The sequence below is a fragment of the Squalius cephalus genome, assembly GCF_949319135.1.
Source record: "Squalius cephalus genome assembly, chromosome: 13".
Taxonomy (NCBI): Eukaryota; Metazoa; Chordata; class Actinopteri; order Cypriniformes; family Leuciscidae; genus Squalius; species Squalius cephalus.
The window spans coordinates 12186483-12208186 of record NC_137134.1 but is presented as its reverse complement, the minus strand read 5'-3'; the positions used below and the strand labels follow the sequence as shown (position 1 = coordinate 12208186).

At 38.6% G+C, this 21704-nt stretch overlaps 1 protein-coding gene across 13 annotated transcripts in view; it reads left to right on the top strand.

Annotated features, from left to right (window-relative positions):
- Positions 1-21053, top strand: part of add3a (adducin 3 (gamma) a) — a 97332-nt gene extending 76279 nt beyond the window's left edge. For 7 of the 13 annotated variants that reach the window (XM_079889728.1, XM_079889719.1, XM_079889725.1 and 4 more), the window contains 14 exons: positions 1425-1563; positions 3116-3267; positions 3755-3835; positions 9302-9451; positions 9587-9730; positions 9862-9960; positions 10428-10601; positions 11748-11999; positions 12556-12672; positions 13070-13153; positions 13367-13384; positions 13688-13811; positions 14524-14613; positions 16662-21053. In XM_079889728.1, coding sequence (XP_079745854.1) covers positions 1425-1563; positions 3116-3267; positions 3755-3835; positions 9302-9451; positions 9587-9730; positions 9862-9960; positions 10428-10601; positions 11748-11999; positions 12556-12672; positions 13070-13153; positions 13367-13384; positions 13688-13811; positions 14524-14613; positions 16662-16909 — 1872 coding nt within the window. In that variant the 3' untranslated portion in view covers positions 16910-21053. The remainder of the gene's footprint in view (positions 1-1424; positions 1564-3115; positions 3268-3754; positions 3836-9301; positions 9452-9586; positions 9731-9861; positions 9961-10427; positions 10602-11747; positions 12000-12555; positions 12673-13069; positions 13154-13366; positions 13385-13687; positions 13812-14523; positions 14614-16661) is intronic. The other 6 variants (XM_079889721.1, XM_079889723.1, XM_079889722.1 and 3 more) reach the window with 3 other exon arrangements.
- The last annotated feature ends 651 nt before the right edge of the window (positions 21054-21704 follow it).

The window sequence follows — 21704 nt, the reverse complement described above, 5'->3', positions numbered from 1 at the left end:
GGTATGTGCGCTGGCTAAATAAATATCATTTTTATTCATATCTTTCACATCTACTGCAGTCAGATTGACCCGCGTTCACTCCGAAGGAATCACTTTGTTCTCTGTATTGACAGCACTCCAAATGTACAAATTTTTTTTTAAATTGACCGGAGTTCTCCTTTAATTGTTCAGTTATGATGTTCTAAGCAAAAAAAAAAAAAAGTACAAAAAATGTATATGCAACTTTTGTCGAAACAAAACAGTTTTAAAAAATGGTTAAAAAACATTTTCATTAAATCATATCTTCAGATATATATTTTTTGGAATATTTGACAAATGTTGATATTAAAAGTTTACAGTTTGTACCTGAATCTTTGTTGTTTTTATAGTGTGATTTTTGAGGAATTGTATTGAATCCAATTAGGGTCAATTTGACCCGAACCATAAGGGGAGTGCTTCCATCGCGAGGTGTTGTATGTTGCCATGACATTCATGCATGCACAAAACTACTACGATGGTACCTTAACGTTTCTGACACACTGTAAAACATTGCAAAAATATTCTGAAACCGCTGAAACGTGATTCCTGGAAAATGCAAGTTTCAAGATATTTTGCTCACCAAAGAAGATTGCATTGAATGCTTGTTAGGATAATGTAAACCCATGAGGCAAGAAAAACTTAAAAGCATATTCATATATCTTAAAACTTCTGTTTACATGAGCCTAAGCTCTTTTCAATAAAATCCATGCAGTTAATATCAGATCATTTTAGAATACAGTTTAGGATTTACCGAATTTTCTTCAGTTTTATGCAAAACAGAAATACGACAAATAGAATATCAGATCTCTGTCATAATAAGGCCAAAAATTAAAAATTAAAAAAAAGCTTTTTTGCATAGTTGTGCTTGACATGAAAACTGTAACACTGTTTCTTACAAGGTAACACGTTGTAACCTTGCTCTCACTTGAAATGTGTTCCCACATTAAGTCCTTGAATTTGAGGGGTTTGAACCTGGAAAGTCCTTGAAAGGTCCTTGAATTTAAAGTTAACCAAGGTGTGGGAACCCCGGGGGTGTGGTAGATCCCCCAAAACTACTAGTGCCGCTGAGCATGTGTGTTACAGATACGTGGTGGGTTATGGTCACAGTATTTATAGGTATTTAGCAGTGATATTGTTGGGATTTTCTATTTACAACAAAGTAAGCTAATTGCCTTCACAGAATATGATAGCATTAAAATATAACAATATGTAACAAAGTTTAAAGTGGCTTCATAAATTAATTAAAAACAAAACACACCTTACGCACAATGGTAGGGGAAACACTGTGAAAGGTTCCAATGGACTTGAGGGATTTTGGATATAACCAAAGTCTTTAAGACGGTGAGATGTTGCTTTCATTACCGTGTGTGACACACCTCTAATCTCATGCTTGCTTTCTCTTTCAGGCATTTAAAGATGAGCTGGAGGGAATGATCCAGGAACAGATGAACAAGGGGAATAACCCAACAGGACTGCTCGCTCTGCGGCAGATCGCAGACTTCTTCATGACCAGCTCCTTAGCCGGTTTCTCCACCTCCCCCCTCAGTGAGTATCGGCGTGGTGTGGCTCATCTCCACTGCAACAGATTGCATCAGAGACTCCTCCACCTGTTCAGAGTTATGCAGTTCAATTCCAATTTTCATTTGCCATTTATTTATAAAGCACATTTAAAAACAACCTTGGTTGACCAAAAGACAACAAAAAATACACAAATGCAGTTACAAAAGGTTAAAAGCACAAGAGAAAATATTAGGTTTTTTTTTTAGCATACAGGTCGCTAAATAATAGCTGTTTCCCTAAACAAACGTTGGAGGAAATACAACCAGCCAAGTCAAGAAAACGTTTGCATTCTTTTATCTCACTACTTCCTCCCTTATCACCCCATCCAGCTCTCCACACACGTGTCTGTTTTCTCTCTGTGCTCTGCTATGCGGAACTAATCAGTGGAACTTCAGTGAACCCCTTTCAGTACTTACTGTACATTCAGAGGTGTCCGTAGACCATCCATAGGTCTAGAGCGTTTTTTAGAGCATATCATGGATAACTGGATCTGATTTGTAGAAATAAGAATTTAATGTATACATAGTTCAAAATGCAAAGCTCCCTTCCCAGTTAGCCCAGTTTATTTATGACTGCTCCACATTTGCACAGATATATGAAGTCTGTTCAAAGGAGATTTTGAAAGCAATTCTCAATCTTACACTACACCAAGCTCCAGATTTATCCAGCTGGAGTTCAATAGAGTTCTGGAATATTCAGTCAAATGGAGTTCTGGAAAGAGTTCTCGAACATTTAGACTTCTGAAATGTGTTGTCAACCGCAGCTCTAGAATGAGATCTGGGCTGCGTTTCCCAAAAGCATCATGAGCCCAAGTCCCCAAGAGTGTGGAGACCATTGCCACCAGTGTTCATTACAATAAAATCAAAATGCTTTTGGGAAACGTAGCACAGGATTGTTTAGTAAAGTGGAGTTCTGGATAGACTTGTGGGATGTTTAGCCATGTAGAGTTCTGTAATATACTTTGTCTGTGCTTTATATAAGATGTGATTATTGTAGATGTGAAGAGCTAACCGTGTTTATTGTATGGCTGAATTTATATTTCTTTTCTTTTTTTCTCTCTTTAACTATTATTGGATTTCATAAATCTTCTTTGACCAGAATCCCTAAAGGTTATAAATAAGCTATGGTAAATTGATTTCAGGAATGATTTTAGCTGTATAAATTCAACCCAACTAAAACGTCTTTATTAGATTTCAGGCGTATCAGTGTTTCATGGAGACTTCTAAGGGGTTATCAGTTAATCAGGACATACCACTGGCTTTATTTAGAGTCTGAGTTTGATCAGAATCAGGGTATTGATTTACACACCACTTCGTTGTCCACATTCCCATGAGAGCAGTACTAAAATGTCAATTTCAAGTTGTGTGCTCAGGTGGCCTCACTCATTGATATCTAATAAACATCTTGATACTTTTAAATACATGTTTAATTGAGGTCTGTCTTATTAAATGGTTTAAAACTGTTAACACAAACAAATGAGAAGGCAGCACATTCAGTGTTTTTGACCTGTTCTTGAATTGTTCCCGGTTTTCTCAAGGTTTGGGCATGGTGACCCCAATAAACGACATGTTCAGCATGGAGTCCAATACTATGGTGAAGGGAGAGAAACAGACCCGCTGCAAACTGGCCAGCCTCTATAGAATAGTGGACCTGTTCAGCTGGGCCCACTTCACAAGCTGTTACATTACAGTAAGGCATAGCTTTCTATCATTAATATTGGTACCAAAGGTTAAATAATATAGTTGATTTTGTGTTAGTATTTTAGAACAAGGAAATAAAAGTGAATGGCGTACATGGTGTTTCGCAATCCATTCCTGCAGGCAATGAACATTATAGTTCCTCAAGTAATCAGACACTCTCAGTGTAATTCATTGAGCCAAGTAGGTCTATAATCCTTCCATTCATTTAATCCCCAGAAATGTCATATTATACTATTATATTATTATTAAATTATACACACAGCTACTTTTGAATGGCCGTCAATGGAGAAATATGCTATTTGTCATCATAATTTTGTAGTTACAGCATCTCTGCTCATACTGATGTGCTAAAAAAGGGAAATGTCAAAATTTTTGCATATATGGACGACTGTTGCTACGGATTAAAAAACCTTGTTCTAATTTGATCATGAGAAGAAAAACAGCTGCTTATTTGTGTTCTGTTTTTAACCTTGTAGGTTCGTGTCAGTAAGGAACAGGATCATATCCTCATCATCCCCAGAGGGCTGTCCTTCGCCGAGGCCTCTGCGTCCAATCTGGTAAACAAACTGTCTGTCTCGCATTATCACAGCAGAGCCTGATAGCGGTTCTGGGAACGGCTTGAGCATCACGCCCTCAGGGATGACAGGGTCACTTTGAGCAGCGACTTTAGCTCAAAATCACATTCCAGTGAGAATGAAAATAGATTCGATTCAGGCTTTTGTCGCTCTTACCTTCGGAATTCATTTATCAGTTACATATTATGTCGATTAAATAATAAATTATTAATTACTGCTTCAGTTTTGATCAAATAGCTTGTTGGTTATATTTTATGCTGCTTTGGCATTTCCGTGTTCTTAGTGGTGTAACAGCCTGTTTAAATTTAGACGTTATTATTGCCCAGAGCTCAATAATAGTTGAAATGATATGTGTTTTTCTTTGTGATTGGGATTTAAGTCTGAAATGTGCCGTGCACAGAGGGAACGTGTGTTGGCAGACCTTGACTGAGCTCACTGGTTGTTGCCAATGTTTGACATGCGTAATCAGCCGGTTATTTCTTTGAAATCTCTGAGTGGGTTTTGGATCCGTACTAGCCTGTGTGTTCATGTCAGTCGGAGGCTTTTAGTGCCTTTAGTTGTTCATGCTTATTATTTTGTAATCGTATTGTGGTGGTTCTCAATCCTGGTCCTGGAAAACCCCTGCATTGAACATTTAGGATATTTCCCTAAGTAAACTCCAGTTTGGCACTAGAAAGTTCCTTCCCTGTCCAGTGTTTGTGCTATTTCTCTCCGGAAGTTGACAGATTTAAATGTCTTTGTACTTTTAAACTAGAGTTGCTGCATTTTCGGAGAGGCTAGCACTAGCAAGCTAGTTTTGAAAGCATGAGATCCCACCCTCCCTTCAGAGCGTCTCCAAAGACGCCCCTTCTTCAAAACACATGAACGCACACAGCAGAATCTGCAAAGCCTCACAAGACGACAGACGCTAAACTACCTCGTGTCTCAAAGCACATAACAGTACAATAATAATGAACGTAAACAACTTACAGAGCTCTTACTTTTACCACCTGACTGCTGCAGATTCATTTCAGCTTTGATAATGTTGACATAAACATAATTCCAATTCTGAGGATGTGAACAGCTCCAGCTAGAACGTCACGGGTTACCATCTCATAATTACGGCTATGACATGGCGTGAACGTAGCATGAGCTCGTTGTTTTGGTTCAGGAGGAACTGTAAAAGGCGGCTGCTGTTTCGGTTGTGGTGCTCAGTGACTAACGTCTGTCTACAACTCTGCATAGCATGTATATGTGTTAATATTTGGACCACTTCTATTATTGATTGCTATCAGGATGTGAAGATCATTTCACCCAGCATAACAAAAGGTTTTTACAAAAAAGAAATGCCTAACCCTACCTTTAACCCACACAAGTGTTCATAAACGTGTGCGTCTATTGTTGTTGTGTCTCCAGTAGTTTCATCTCTTCCATTTATTTTTGACTGTGAATTGAAACAAAGGTCTGGGACAGTGTTGCCACCTTGTGAACCAGCTTATTGGTGCAAAGCAATTAAAGACGCATGTGCAAGCTGAGCGTACGCAGTATGTGTGTTTAGACAAATCAAGCGTTGTAACAACATACATCCCCTAGTGTGCACACAAAAACAAAGCACCTTTGGGCTTTTAGGACTCTGATAATCTTATCTGATGATCATATGGCTGGAGTAGTGGGTGATGGATAAAAACTAGGACTGTGCGACTAATCGCGATCGTAATAAAATCGCGCCGTGAGCATTTGCGATTTCTAAACCGCAGAAACCACAGTTACGACATGGATGAAAACATTGGGCTAGACGAGGGCTGTCAATTGCTACTTATAATGTCAAATTATGCTTTTACCACCACTTTAGCACAAAGTGCACATATCAATACAAGCATTCACATCTGCACATTTACGCCCTTGCTAACAATTTGTTTCTGGCCTTAGATCTGCAATCCTCGAGTTAGTTGGTGACAAACAGAATTGAACCAGTTCTTGAGGTTTCACTTTTAAAGCGTTTTCCCTCCCGCCAGCGTAATAATGAGTTTTGACATGCTGCTCGTGGTGGATGCTGTTTTGACAAATTCCTGCCAATCAGGTGATTTAGTGCTGGAATGAACTTGTGAAGCACATTTGTCCTCCAGCCTGCAGCATTTATGACTCCGTGAACAGAATTGAAATCGCCTGAGGAGAGCAGTGGCAGTCTCTGCGTCTGACTTGCACTCTTGCGCTGGCTGATGCTGTTTTTAATGCTGCACTGTGCCAGATTGTGTTTGGGGTAGAGTTACGGCCACTGCCATGACAAACACATTTTTCACAGTCATGAAAAAATACACTCAGTCATTGTGTCGTTTCAGGATCGCGGCAGATTTCTTTGCTCTTGCACTCTTGGTCATGTATAATAGGCTTTAATAGCTGCCATTGACCTTTTATTTATGGATCAAAGCCAGTACCGGTTTGTCCAGTTTCTGTTTGTGTGGACTGTGTGTTTTAGACAGTGAGAGTTAGATAAAGCCAGATCTCTTTTGCATAGTCGGATATACAGGATTTTTTTTTTATCTGTGTGTGTAAGAGAGAGATCTCGGTGTTGCTGACACCGTCATTCAGAGCTCCTGTTCTCCGCTTCTGTGGGCGTGGCTGTGGCTTTGTGCCCGCTGGAATGAGGCCAGCAATCTGGGTCACAGTTTTATTAGCCCCCCTCCATGTGATCAGTCACTTTCACACTCTCTCGTACACTTATTAGTGCTCTAAGCCCCTTAACAGAGAAGAATATGATGAGAAGAGACTGTCATGACTCGGGACTAGTTGTGTGTAGTCAAAAGAGCCAAGTCTTCATGATATTCTGATCGGTAGATATGGCTTTGCTCTATCCTTTGAAGTACATTTAAACAAAAAACATTATTTGGGGTCATTTTTAAGTTGCCTGCCAGTGCCAGCATTTTTTATCATGTTCACAAAACTTGTAAATAGTCAATATATCAAAAGAACAAAGCATCTGCTTTTAAACAAACCCAAAAAAATGATCTTAACTTCATTCATTCTTTAATCAACACTTGAAAGTTTCATTTAAAAAAAATATACATTTTGAACAAAAAAAAAGGAAATCATGTTTTTGTCAAAGACTACGTTCTGATTGGATCGAAACATGAATTATCGGAGATTGAGTCCATCAACACCCCCAAAGCTTGCACAGTCCTATACCTCTTTCCATACAGTATTGTTAGGCAGTTTTGATGTCTGTGCTCTTGATGGTTTGATTGATTGCATTAGCTAACTTGTGCGTAAACAACTATTTACGCAGATCATCATCTTCACTTGTTTTTGGATCTGGAGATGCTTTACTATTTCAGAAGATGCGTAACAGCGCCCCCTATCATATAACAGTGAAAACACAGATTGCCATACGTACTTCTGAATGGCAGGGATGCGTTGTCATAAATCACGGAAAATCTCGTCTATGGTGGGGAAAGAGTTAATGTCAATAGCGCGAACTCTCCAGGATGGAGACACGCCAAAGTTTAATAGTACTTAGGGTAATGGTGCGGTCATGTTAGTGAATTTTTGGTGAATTATTGTGCTCTAAAAGGTCTATGATCTATTTGTAATCAGTCTACTGATGTATGAAGCACAGCTCACACATAAGTCACTTTCAAACCAAGCAGCTTTCTGTTGGTCAATGCGGCAAATCCAACTTTAACCCTTTGCGAAATCTGCTTGGGGAAATCAATCGCTCTCAAGCATTTCAGCATGGATTTCATCCACGAAATGATAAATGTCACCCACCTAAAGGAGTGTGTTCAAATTCCTAACCACAATGTTGATGATTGTTTTGCTAAAGCAAGCTTTTACTGTTACATAATGTGGCATGAGATTTCATGTCTATGAAGCAACTGCTGTGAACCGTTCCAAATGTTCGTGTAACAGGAAATTACAACTTGTAACTTTTTGTTTTTTGCCTGTTAATTGCACCGTTAAATGTTTTTCACTCCACAAAAAATAATTAGTTATGATGAATATAATCATGTGTTTATATTGGACTATTTTACAGCAAAAGTGACCACACATACTGATTAAAGCATTTAATCTTACCATTTATTACTTGATAAACAAAGACCTACTCTGAGCTACAAGTCTCTTCAAATCGGATGAGAGATTTCGCCAGGTTCCTGACTCCTCTTGAGAGAACTGTTAGGTCTTGTTTCAGTCCGTTAGCATTAGTGTGGTGGCATAATACAGCAGATATGTCTATCTTAGAAGAGAACCAACTTCCTGTGGCCAGTTTAATAGTCAATATGTAACCGATGAAGAAAGAATAGCATGAGATTGATGTCAAATCTGTCATGTGGTGATAGTGGCCGTGTGTAAACGTGATCCGTCACTCAGAGCTCTTTAGCAGAGCAGTGGTACTGTGTGTTTATTTTGAGCTGGTAGTGATATGGGGTGCGGCATCGACAGGCATGTGAGGGGCATGTTAGGAGGCTTGTTACAGGACCAGCATGTGATGCAATTCAATATTTAATTAGACACGCACAAGCATCTTCTTTCACTTCCCATGACAAAAACAACACACACAACCAATGATTGACAAATCATTTATAGATGATAAATCTTCCATTGAAATGTTTGAGGTTGGTAAGATTTTTTTTTTTTTTTTTGAAAGTCTCTTATGTTCACCAAGATTGCATTTATTTGATCATATATATGTATATATAGTAAAAACAGTAATGTTAAATATTATTACAATTTAAAATAACTGTTTTCTATTTGAATATATTTGGAAATATAGGCTAATTTAATCCTGTGATCAAAGCTGAATTTCCAGCATCATTACTCCAGTCTTCAGTGTCACATGATCCTTCAGAAATCATACTGATATGCTCATTTGCCGCTCAAGAAACATTTATTATTATTATAAATGTTGAAAAGAGTTGTGCTGCTTAAAATTTTTGTGGAAACCATTCAGGTTTGATGAATAGAAAGTAAAAAAAAAAAAAAGAAGCAATTATTTGATATAGAAATCTTTTGTAAAATTATAAATGCCTTTACTGGTTTGATCTGTTTAGATGCACCCGTGCTGAATAAAAGTATCAATTTCTTTCTTTCAAAAAAAATTAAATCTTACCAACCCCAAACGTTTGAACGGTAGTGTAAATCCTCATCCTCTATCGAGGTCACCAGGAAATGGACGCTTATTAAAAGCATTAACCGAATCATCCACTGGTTCTCAGTTTATCTTCGAAGACGGGTCCTTCCTGATTAGGTGTACAATGTCAAATGAGGGAATGTGTTGGACACTGTAGAGAAGGGAATAAAGACATATAGTCTGTGTATTGATACTTCTGGTTTGTTTATTAATAAGCAGTAATCAGATGCTGTCTCTGCTCTAATATAATTTTTGTATACATCTGTTTTAGCCTCACCGCTGTTTGTTTTAGGTGATCATAAACTACATTATATTCCACATTATGTGTTTCTTTCATTCTCCAGGTAAAGGTGAACATCCTCGGTGACGTGATCGATCAGGGCTCCACCAACCTGCAGATCGACCCGGACGGCTTCAGCCCTCACGCCGCCATCTACTCCATGAGACCCGACGTGCGCTGCATCATTCACATACGCACACCGGCCACGGCTGCTGTGAGTGTCCGCCCAGTATACATGCAGCTTCACATGCACTATCACCAACAAAAAATAATAAAAAGTTTATTTCAAAGAAATTATGACTTTATTTTAAATCGCCATGACTTGCATAAATCTCTTCTGTTATGTCAGGTGTCGTCTATGAAGTGTGGCCTGCTGCCCATCTCTCAGGAGTCTCTGATCCTGGGAGACATCGCCTACTACAACTACCAAGGCAGTCTGGATGAGCCAGATGAGCGCTTGGAGCTCCAGAAAGCCCTCGGGCCGTCAACGAAGGTAAACAACCTTGCTACAATTCAATACCCAGAGACAGTTGCATGATGAAAGTGAGTATGAAAGCGAAAAATGCAGTTCGTTTGTAAATGTGCCAGATATTTTTCTCAGATCTGTGTATGTGTGTGTTGCAGGTGTTGGTTTTAAGGAATCATGGGGTTGTAGCTCTCGGAGAGACCATTGAAGAGGCCTTTCACTACATTTACAACGCTCAACTGGCCTGTGAAATTCAGGTAAAATGCTCATAATGCTGGGTAATGAATTTTTAAAATGGTTTTGGGTGGTGTTTTTATAACATACACAAATACACTTGGCTAACAGAACATCAGGTGCTCTTTGGCATATTTTGGTAGCTGTGGTTCAAAAAAACAAAAACAGATCGTCTCACTTCAGAAGGCCTTTATTAACCCCCTTGAGTCGTATGGATTACTTTTATGATGGATGGATGCACTTTTTTGGGCTTCAAATTCCAACTTACCATTAACTCCCATGATAAAGCCTGGAGGAGTCAGGATATTTTTTAATATAACTCTGATTGTGTTTGGCTGAAAGAAGAAAGTCATACACACCTAGGCTTGAGGTCAAGTAAATTATGGGATAATATAAGCAAGCTAAATGTTAAACTGCGCTTCATTTCTGCAAAATGATCCGGAACTGGCCTTTTGTGCCGTAGATGTCTGACGTGGTTCTGTCTCTCTAGGTGAATGCGTTCTCATGCGCTGGAGGAGTGGAGAACCTGATCGTGTTGGATCTGGAGAAGTTTAAACCTCGTACACAGGGGGTGGCAGAAGCCGGGGTCAACATGGGCTCTCAGCACAAGTGGAGGGTGGGAGAGCTGGAGTTCGAGTCGCTCATGAGAATGCTGGACAACCTGGTAAGTTTGTGTGAGACTCAAAGCTCTGTGCCAATCATCTCCCAGTGTGGTACAGAAACAGGAATTGAACTCTGCTTTGGCTCATCGATCGTGCCAAGTGTGAAAACAGCCAAAAGCGTTCGCTAAATGACTACTTACTACTAGTCCAGCTGTGTTTGAGAGGAATAATCACAGCGGATAGACTGGAAAATCACTTCTTTTAGCCTATTTCTTTCCCTTCCTCTCCTATTAGGCAGACAAAAGGAGACTAGAGTAAAGAGAGAGACAAACCGGAGTTGAAAAGCACTCCTGCCACATCTCTTTCCTCTTCTTTCTGTCCATGTATTTCTCCAGCTGTGCAGACCGCGCTGTTTTCTCTCTCTGTCCTTGTGAGATAGGGAAGAATGCAGGCATGTGGAAAGTGTTTTCTCAGCCGAGGCAGAAGAATGGAGTGATGTGGAAGATGATAATGATATGGTGCGTCGCTCAGTGAGCCACCATTACCCGCTTCCAGTGAAGCACTGTGTTTTTCCCACTTATGCTGGAGAGTTTCAGGATATGGTTACAGAATGCGCTTGAAATGCAGATGTACCTTAAAGACTGACTTTTGTAGTCGACTTTTCTTGCAACTTCTGCAAAGTCAGTTTTCAAGCAGTGGCTCATTATATAAACCTATTCAAAGGGTTGAAGCTCATTCATAAAAGGCCTTTGATTCGTTGAAGGCAATTAAATGATTTAAGAATAGGTCTCATCCTTATATCATATCTAGTTGTTTTTATTGGTCCCACTTTATATTAAGTGGCGTTAAGTACTATGTACTTACATCAGAAAATAAGTACAATGTACTTATTGTGTTCATGTTGTATTGTAAAACACTTTTGCTGCTATTGAGGTGTGATACGGGTAAGGTTAGGGACAGGTGTGGTGGATTGGGTAGGTTTAAGGTGTAAGGGAAGGGTCAACTGTGTAATTACATAAATTAATTACAGCTGTAATTACATGCAGGAATTTTTTAAATGTAAGTACAATGTAAAAACATGTAGTTACACAATAAGTACATTGTATCAAATTATTAATTTCAATGTAAGTACATGTAAGTACATAGTATTTAAAGCCACTTAATATAAAGTGGGACCTTTTTATTTAATGTAATATATTTACTTCCAGGGTTACAGGACAGGCTACACGTACCGACACCCCATCGTGCGGGAGAAGCCGCGACACAAGAGCGAAGTGGAGATTCCCGCGACAGTGACGGCGTTCATGTTCGATGACGACGACACTCCACGTTTCCCTCTGAAGTTTCTGCAGCAGCGACAGCAGAGAGAGAAAACACGCTGGCTCAATTCACCCAACTGCTACATGAAGGTGAACGTGTCGGACGGGGCTAGCGAGGAGAACGGACGCACCAAGACCATGGTGAGGCTCAGGGCATCTCTGTTATGGTGCTCTGAGATCTTGTTTTTGAAAGCCTTGCATGCTAAAAGAAAACAGCGGAAAGTCCTCAGGTGGACTTTATGGAAGAGCAAGAATGTGGTTATTTCCTGGGCATACCTGACGGTCTAGCTGCAGACAAAACTCATATTTCTGTTGTCATCACAGATAAACTTTTGAAGCCTCATAACTTCTGTCAGCCGCCTGGAGGACGCCGTTGTCTTCAAGGCTGATTCCAAATGAACACAGTTCGCTACTGACCTCTAGTGGTCGAGGCTTTAGTATTACAACTTTGGCTGCATTTTCACCAAGAGCAAAATGTCAACCGTAGCTAAAAAGTCTAGATCTAGCTCAGAACTGTACTTTTGTGCAAATGATTTCATGGCAAAAACTTGTGCTTGAGAGAAATTTTGGTTGCAACTCTTTTGGCCTAGACTTTAGGTCGACTCTGAATGGCCGCAGAGGACTTTATCTTTCTAAACAAATCTCTTGTTTTCTTGAATTCTGTCCTAAATCTCTTTCTTTTGCTCTATCTCTGCAGTGGATGAAGTCAGATGATGGCGGTAACACAAGCGGGACTCCGATCCGCATTGAAGATCCTAACCAGTTTGTTCCTCTGAACACAAACCCCAGTGAAGTTCTGCAAAAGAGAAATAAGGTGAGTTGTGTGTGCGATCACACGGTTTATCATTGAGCCTAGATGCAGAAGTCATCGCAGGCAGACAAACTTCCATAGTCGAAAACTAATATAATTTTTGCGTTCCATGAATGTGTTTCTATGACTTGAAGAACAAAATATTGCGAGATTTGATTGTTTGTCAGAAGAGAGAAAGATGTCCCTCAGCTTGTATTAGACATGCACATCAGTGCTAATTAGCTTTATGTCAAGGTAATATTACACACCTTTAATGTTATAAACGTACATTAACAATTTAAAAATAAAAATATGCATTTTGCTAGATTTACAAAGCTAAAAACTGGAAACACATCAGACTCTTATTCACCATTTCTTCGATGTCACTGGGTCTTTAACCGCTTTCCTGTGATCTTTTCAGATTCGCGAGCAGAACCGGTTTGATATGATGACAGCAGGACCGCAGTCACAGCGGCTGGCAGGGATTGTGGTGGAAAGACCGCCGGTGAGTGTCAGAACCGCATTTTCATAAACCATGTGTGAATCCTGAATGGTCAAGCAAGGGTAGCACAGACATCTGCGTCACTAGGTGGCGCCAGATCCCCTCAGAGACGGATGAACGGCGTGAGCCGTGTCAGTTGTGTTGGTCAAATTAGCATGTGGGGCTAAGGATATATTAAAGCAGGATATTTTATGAAGCTCTGTTTTTCTCTTTAAGGGACAGTCGCCAGTTAAGGTAAAATCCAGGGGTGTTTTGTTTGTCGTTATGTTGAAAACAATCACGATTTTGAGTTTTGAAATGTCTGCATGAGGTCATTGTTATATTTGTAGTTTTGGATTTGCAGTGTTCCTACTACATTTTTTTGTTTTTTGTTTTAATATTAGAGGATTTGTGACACTTTTTGCTTTTGAATGCTCAATGATTAACATGCCTGATGGTCTGTGTGTTTGAGTCGTTTTTGTCGTCATTATGACTCATTTCAGAACCGAGGTGCAATTCTAGTGTCTTATTTTTGTGTTCTCTGCTCTGCCCACGCAGCCGTACATGGGCGACGGTGAGGAGCAAATGGCACCTCTTCCTCCAAACCCCTTCAGCGACCAGATCGAGAAAGAGATGAACGACTACCAGAAGAGGGTAGAACAACAGCACCTTGGATTAGACGGTAAAGCACGCTCCACCTTACACTGCAAATTAACACTTTTTATTCAGCAAAGATGCGTTAAATTAATCAAAAGTGACTGTAAAGACATTTATACTGTTACTAAATATTTTTATTTCAAATAAAGGCTGTTCTTTTGTACTTTCTATTCATCAAAGAATCCTGAAATAAAAATATAAATAACTGTTTTTAACATTGATAATAATGAGAAATGTTTCTTGATCAAATCATCATATTAGAATCATGTGACACTGAAGACTGGAGTAAAGATGCTGAAAATTCAGCTTTGATCACAGAAATAATAAATTTACAATATATTCACATATTAAACAGTTATTTTTAACTGTAATATTTCTTTCAAAAACATCCAAAAAAAATCTTTCCAACCCAAATCTTTTGAACATTACCTTCCAAAATAGTGCAAATGAATAAAGACCGCTGAGATGCATGACACCTCTTTTCTTTCAAGAGCACCTCACTTCCTGTTCCCCATGTCACTTATATACGACCCAGTCAATGCTAATGTTGTAACTCACTGCCCCTTATAGCTAAAAATCAATACCGTGTGACTTGCACAGAACTAACATGAAGAAAACACCCAGCCAAGATGAGTGTCTTACAGCTGTGACAATGTCCTCGCATGCTAACCTGTCTACTTCTCTAACTGTGTGTCTCCCTGCCTGACTGTCTGTTCACTAACCAACTCACTCTGCAGATGAAGAGCAGCTCACGTCAGACGACGCTTCCACACTCTCTCAGTCAGTGTCCCAAACTCAGTCTCCTCACAACACTCCAGCCAAAGAAGGTATAACGCCCTGAAAGAGCCGGCTGTCTCACTCAACTACAGCTCGCAGTATTCGTGAGAATATCACGTCAGTATTAGCAGCGATTGTTTAGCAGGCTAGCTGGGTACAACACAACACAGGCGGTGAGATTCCAGTTAAATATTGTAACATGCAGATTATGACTCATTTAATAGTGGCTCATTTTCATAGGTTAGTCTGGATTGCTTTCGTGCCGTGTGAATCGTATTGTTGTGTTGTTAAGTAAAACTATAAAAATGGTAGTTTTCAGTCATTTCTAATAGTTGAAGCTGAAATAAAATCTAAATATTACATGAAAAACTTGATTTTGGAAATTTACTGAAATAAACAAGTTTAAGTTAAAGGACTGGAATTAATTATGGTGTATAAAATGAAGTAGGCCTATAAAAATGTATTACAGCTAAATAGAAATAATTAAAAAACGAATAAAAAAATGACAAAAGCACATAATTACAGACACTGAAAATGAAGAATTCAAATATTAATAAATACTATAATAGTATAATACTAAAATAACACTGTTTCGAAACTAACTGTCCTGTTTGTTTTTAAATCTTTTTGCAACATGTTAAAATGGGTGTTGCAAAAGGTTCTGGCAGGATGTTGCAGGACGTTACCTTCTCTTCTGTGATGTTACCTTTGTAGAAAACAAGCAATACCTGTTTTCTATTATAGAAGAGTAAATATAAGTCGTCTGCATGAAGTAGAGACCCCTATGTAAACTGAAGATGAAGCCTTACATAAATGAGAGAAATCCTGCTATGCGTTCACACACAGCGGGGATCAAGTGTGGCATGAGGTGGAGAAACAGGATGCGTTTGCCCTAGTCTCTCTGAACCAGTTGCATCAAACTCACTGGTTACCCAACCAGACGCACCACACGACCGCTGATGAACCATAAACAATTGAGGCCGCTTTCAACATGTTTATCTGAAGTGTAGGTCACACTCCAGCCAGGACATTTTACACTGAGTTTCTTGCAATGATGCAACATTTAACTTCTGTAACCTTAGGTATTACTAATTTAGACGGGAATCTGATAGTCAAAAACCTAAATATTAAATATTCATAAGACTTTTTATAAATTATGCAGTAATCACCTGGAGTTAAACGCTTAACTCAATTTAAAGCAAAATAAAGCAGTTAGTGAAGTAAGTTAATGAAAAAATCATGATAAATGCAAACATTTATTTAAAACTATAGGTTTATGGTTTCCAAGCAACATTGTTTTTTATTAAACAATTTTAAATAATCTTATTAATATTTTTTGCTGATAATTGGTTTATTAATATTAGAATTTATTAATAATGCAATAAATATTCCACCACCATTAACAATTCTTCACGCAAATAAAATAAATTTGATTAGTGCAATTGTTGCCCTTTTTTTTTTTTTTTTTAGGAAATATTGCAACTTAATATCAAATTTACTTGTTTTATTAGTTAATACATTTTAATAATAAATTAAAACGATAAAAACTAAATTCTTCTGGCAAATAAAATTAATTAGCATGGTTTGTTGCTAAGCAACATTTTAGCTTAATTTAATTAAATATTTTATGATTTAATATTTTAGTTTTTTCTTCTAATTAGTTTAGAATTTATTAGTTCAATAATTAATAACCACCTCCTCAATCAAATCTTCCAGCAAATAAAATTCATTAGCACCCATCGTAACTGAAAGAATTTTATTTATTATTAATTAATAATTGTTCTAATAATTAAATGTATTAAAAAAATAAACAAAACAAACACATCTTAGGGCAAATAAATAACTCATTAGCACAACATTTGGCTGTTTATGGTTGCCAAGAATCAATATACAGCGACTTGAAGAATTTTATTATTGTTGTTATTAGTATTTTATTATTATTAGTTATTTTTCTAATAATTAGTTCCATGTAATTAATAAGACAGTAAAAAAAATAACCGCCACAAACAATTCTTCTGGCAAAAACAATAAAAACGTATTCATACAGTTGTTGTTATGGTTGGCAAGTGTTGATTATGAACTATTTGTGTTGTTCCAGAGAACCACACCGGCGTGATGCTGAACGGCAAAGACGGGCACGGCGACGAGGACGAGCTTATCAAGCGCGTGAGTCAGCTGACCACCAGCGTGGAGAGCGTGGAGATCGAGGTGCGCTCGGGGGAGAAGATCGAGGAGGCTCTGACGCCCGAGAGCTCGCCTTCCAAATCACCCAACAAGAAGAAGAAGAAGTTCAGAACCCCGTCCTTCCTGAAGAAGAACAAAAAGAAAGAGAAAGTGGAAGCCTAGAAGAGAGAGAGAGAGAGAGAGAGGCCCACTTTGTCTTTCTTTTTGTCGTTTTATGTTTTTGAGTTTGTTTTTGTTAAGGTTATGTATGACAAAAACATGGCACGTTATATTGGGAGTCGAATAGATGGAGTAACATGCGTTCTTCAGAGATGTGCCGCGTTCACGTGATCATAAGATGAGTTTTATACAGGAAGAGAAGCGAGGGAAACTCCTGGGAAACTGGCTTCTCTCACCTGATGGACTGAAAATGTTTCTGTACGTAGTTACCTAATGATTTTATCTCGTTGATGAGCCCATACTGCATTGTTTTTTTTTCTTTTTCATATTGTATGTTTATTAGATTCTCATACAGACCTTTTATGAGCCCCTTTTCTATCCGCCACGTCATCCCTCATGGTGTCAGTTCTGCTTGCGTTGTTTCTCCAGCTGTAGGTGGACGGTGGGCGTAATTGGTTACACTACACAGGAGACGCTAAGGAATCACACTGGAAACCGTTCTGGGGTTATTTTAACAGGGTTTGTTTTATTTGCTTCCTCTTCGCTGTGATTGTCGGTGTGAAATTGAGCAGCGCGTGTGATGATCCTGTGTAGAGCCGCTCCAGCCTCCTCTCCGTACTGTTCTTTGCCAAACGAAAAGGTTTAATAGCATAAAAAGCAGAGCAATCACGTTTTAGTGAACTGTAATTTTGGTTTCGTGAAACATCCACTCTTTATCTCTAATGAAATATTTTAGCTTTTTTTTAATTATTATTATTATTATTATTGAAACAATTTAGGTTTTATCCATTCAGTTTTGTACTCGTTTCTATACTTTAACAACGTAAAAAAAAACAAAATCTTGACGCATGTTTTGCTAGCCTGAATTTATATGGCTGATAATGTAGCGGTGCCTGACTTCTTCTCAGTCGTGTAATAGCTCAGATTACTAAACACGTGTAACGGAAATATATGAAAAACTGGAGTGATGTTAATGATATATAAATATATATGATATTTTTGTGCTGCACTTTTTAATGTGGTGTATATAACAAAATGTGTCTGGATGAACTCGGCAGTCGAAAGAGCGATAGAGGCGCGATATACGAAAACATGAGAAATGTCTTGAAAAAGGGTGGAGAAGGGAAACTTGTTAACATATAAGAAACAATATATATTTGTAAACTGTATTTTTGAACAAATGTCTCTGTCCCAAAGCAAAGTACAGGGCATAATGGCTCTCACGGGGTCTACGGTGGGTTCAAATCTATTTAGTGTGATTGATTCCCATCACGTTAGATATTTAACCCCCTCATAGAGGCTCATTCTGGGCCTTTATAGTGCTCTGGATGACGACTCATTCATTATGCCACCTTATGACGGTCATCACCACCCAACAGGGTTAAAAGTCTCCAAAGCATCAGTGTTAATATGATTTCTTGAGAAACGGCATTGTACAGTGTGTTTTTTCTGTCTGAAACTGGGTCGGTTTGCTCCTCTTCCCTCCGCCAGATGAAAGCCGTGAGTTCAGAGGTTGCTTGTTCGGCTTGTTTTGAAGCGCCCTGTCCCAAGAGACACAACAATGTGGACAGAATGTACTGAGTTTCGCCAAAAGCTAATCTCTTACGCTTAAGATTAGCAGTTTGACCTCAGTTTGAACCCCGTTAGGCCCGAATGTGGTCGTCATACGTCCCGTAGGGGGAAGGCGAAACCACTGAGAAAGAGAAAGATATATATCCCAGTGGGCAATGTGAAGTACTGGCTTGGGCACAGAGAGAGAGAGAGACACACTTCTAAGCTGTGTAAATAGCATGTGGTTTTGAATGCGGGCCAGACGTGGATTAAAACACATTTAAAGCTGCACCGGGTGTGAGTTTAGAGCGACAACTCGGGAGATTAACTCATTTTATTGCTTTTAAATTTTCTTTCCGTTTTCCTTATTTTGGTTTTGGCTCTTTTTGCTTCAGTTTCCATTGTGCACTGCGGTTTTTGCTTTCAGGAAGTGTAGTTCATACCCTACAAGCGTTAACTGGAACGTGCATCACATTCTCATGTTAATTTTGTTGCTTGGTTTTTTTTTTTTTTTTTTTGCACCTTGTTTTTACTAATGCCTCTGTTGTAGTCTCTGGTTCAGAGGGCCTGTTTGCTTTGGCACGCGAGTTTGAGCCAAGCCTCCCTGTGAAATCGTATATAAATGGTTATCTAACGGACTTGCTTTTAGATGTACTGCTAATCAGTGTAAATTCACAAATAAACTATTTTAAGAAGCAAACACTGCACTCAGAGTCTGTGGGGGACGGAGCCATGCTACATTTCACTCCATATTTTTTAACATTCATGCATATCTGTTTACATCATTCATTGCAATTCTCAGTTCTTCATATGCAACCATTTCACAGTTATGAAATGCAAATGTTTACGTCTAACTAAATGGGAACATTTGACTTCAAAGGTTAGTTTACCTCAGAAAATCGTTTACTTGCCCCTCGTGTCATTCCGATCCCAGATGTTCTGTGGGACATTGGGTTGTGGCACAATATCACATTTTCACTGCACGATTATTGTGGTCTTCTATATTGTGGTATCTAAAAAAAATATATAATAATAATGGCGGGGGATGCTATAATTGATCATGAATCGAACTCAAAATACGAGTGTTCGGAAGCAGAGAGAGTTTTTAACCATCAAATGTGTTTTTGCGCTTAAAAACACAAGATGCAGGGCAGAATGAAACTAACAAGTACAGATCTAGAGATGCGTCTTTTAAAGGTTGGACTACTTTTATCTTGAGTTCTGTATTTTTAGAATGGTGCGTCATGCACGAGAGACTGCTAAATACAGCGGTCTAGTGCGTCTTCACATAGAAAAACTGCAGTAACAATATTACTGTTATCGCCAATACCCAGTTATATAGTTCCCAGTCCTCTAAATTCATACAATAGCTTTCGGATGTCATTGGTATCCAAAAATTGGAGCATCAAGATTGATGCCATTGGTTCTTGTGTATCTTATAGCCGATCGCTGCAAATTTGACTATTCAGCACTGAACGAATGGTGTTTGAGTGATGTGTCATGCATGCTGTTGATAAGCACTCGAAAAACACACAGACTTGCCTCTCGGTTTGTAAAAACTTCCGAAAAAGTGTGAGCTTGGAATGGAGGTAGGAGCTTGTTTTGTGTTCCACTCAGTCTTATGAGTTTGCAATGGCATGAGGGTCAATATATGATGACAAGTTGTTCGTTCTTAAAAAAACGTGGTTTCACCATGATGTGTAAACAAACAGGATGTGCACCAAATTATCACTGTGCTTTTCTCACTTTCCGTTCTGGGATCTCTTGACACAGCAAACCATGTTGCTAAAAGTCTCGTGTAATAATGAGCCCTCGCTTTCCCTCTGCATTTCTGTATGAAGCACTTTAAATTGAAGAGTCCTGCTATGCTTCTAACACAAATATGCACCGAAATCTACCAAAGACTACAGTGAATTCTTTCTCTTTACAGCAAAAAAATAATGCTTTTACTTCACAAGAATATGTTGAATTTCTAACATCCATATATTAACATGTAATGCTCAGAGTTTGAAAAACCCAGTCTATTCTTCACTTTGACCTCTCATGGACTGAATATGCATCGGATTCCTTTTGCACAAGCAACAGACTGTTCGTTTAAAAAGCAGGCGCTTCACTATTGTGTTTGTGCTGTTGTGCCTTTCTGTGTCTTTCCCATGAATGGAACAACTGAAATATGCAACAAACTTATCGAGGCTGTGTGCGTTAGTTAAACTGTGGGCGACGGAGTTGGCGGCAAACATGCTGATTGTGGGTCAGTTTCGCTGTTTTAGCCAACAAAGTGGTCAGAATCAGGTCAGGAAAGGCTGATTGTAGATCAGTAGTCTCGCATGGCTCATTTGCTTTCATTTTCCCTGCACATCTAATTTGATGATCCTCAATCGACTCATTTTACTCTCATAGCTCTCTTGAGCCATAGAATAATGCTGCCCTGAGGGCTGATCTCGGGTCAGACCTATGCATAGTGAAACTGCTCAGATTAACCTCTATGGTGACCCAAATATTATCGGCCTTTTGATTATTTTGCCCATGCAGATGAATGTTTTGAAGATGTTTTGGTTGTATATGAAGCATCAAGATTAAATGGAATTGAAACAAAGCGGCCTGGTGATTTAATTGTGCTCATGTTTTAATCCCTGCTTTAAAATGTTTACAAGCCACTGTCGTGTATGACATGAAAATACAAACTTAAGATGGTGAAAGTCACTAGATGTGCGAGATGCAGGTCCTAATAAAATTTCCAGCTAAGTGGTGAGATTGATTACTCTCCTAAAACCAATATTTGCTTCCCTTTTGGCACTTGGTCAGTGTTTATTTTGCACCATTTCCAAGCACTAAATTCAATGGAAGCTTGTTTCCACTACAGAATTACAAAATATATCTCTTTATCTTTTAAATATCTTTTTATCTCACAATTGTAAGTTTACATCTCGCAATTCAGACTTTTTTTTTCAGAATTACGATATAAACAGTTATAAACAAGATACAAATTCGCAACCTGTGAGAAAGTCAGAATTGCAAGATATAAACTTGCAATTGCGAGAAAGTCAGAATTGCAAGATATAAACTTGCAATTGCGGGAAAGTCAGAATTGCGAAGTATAAATTTGTAATTGTGAGGTAAAAAAAAAAGTCAGAATTGCGAAGTACAAACTCGTAATTGTGAGGTAAAAAAAAAAGTTGAATTGAGAGATATAAACTTGCAATTTTGAGAGAAAATGTCAGAATTGAGAGATATAAACTCGCAATTG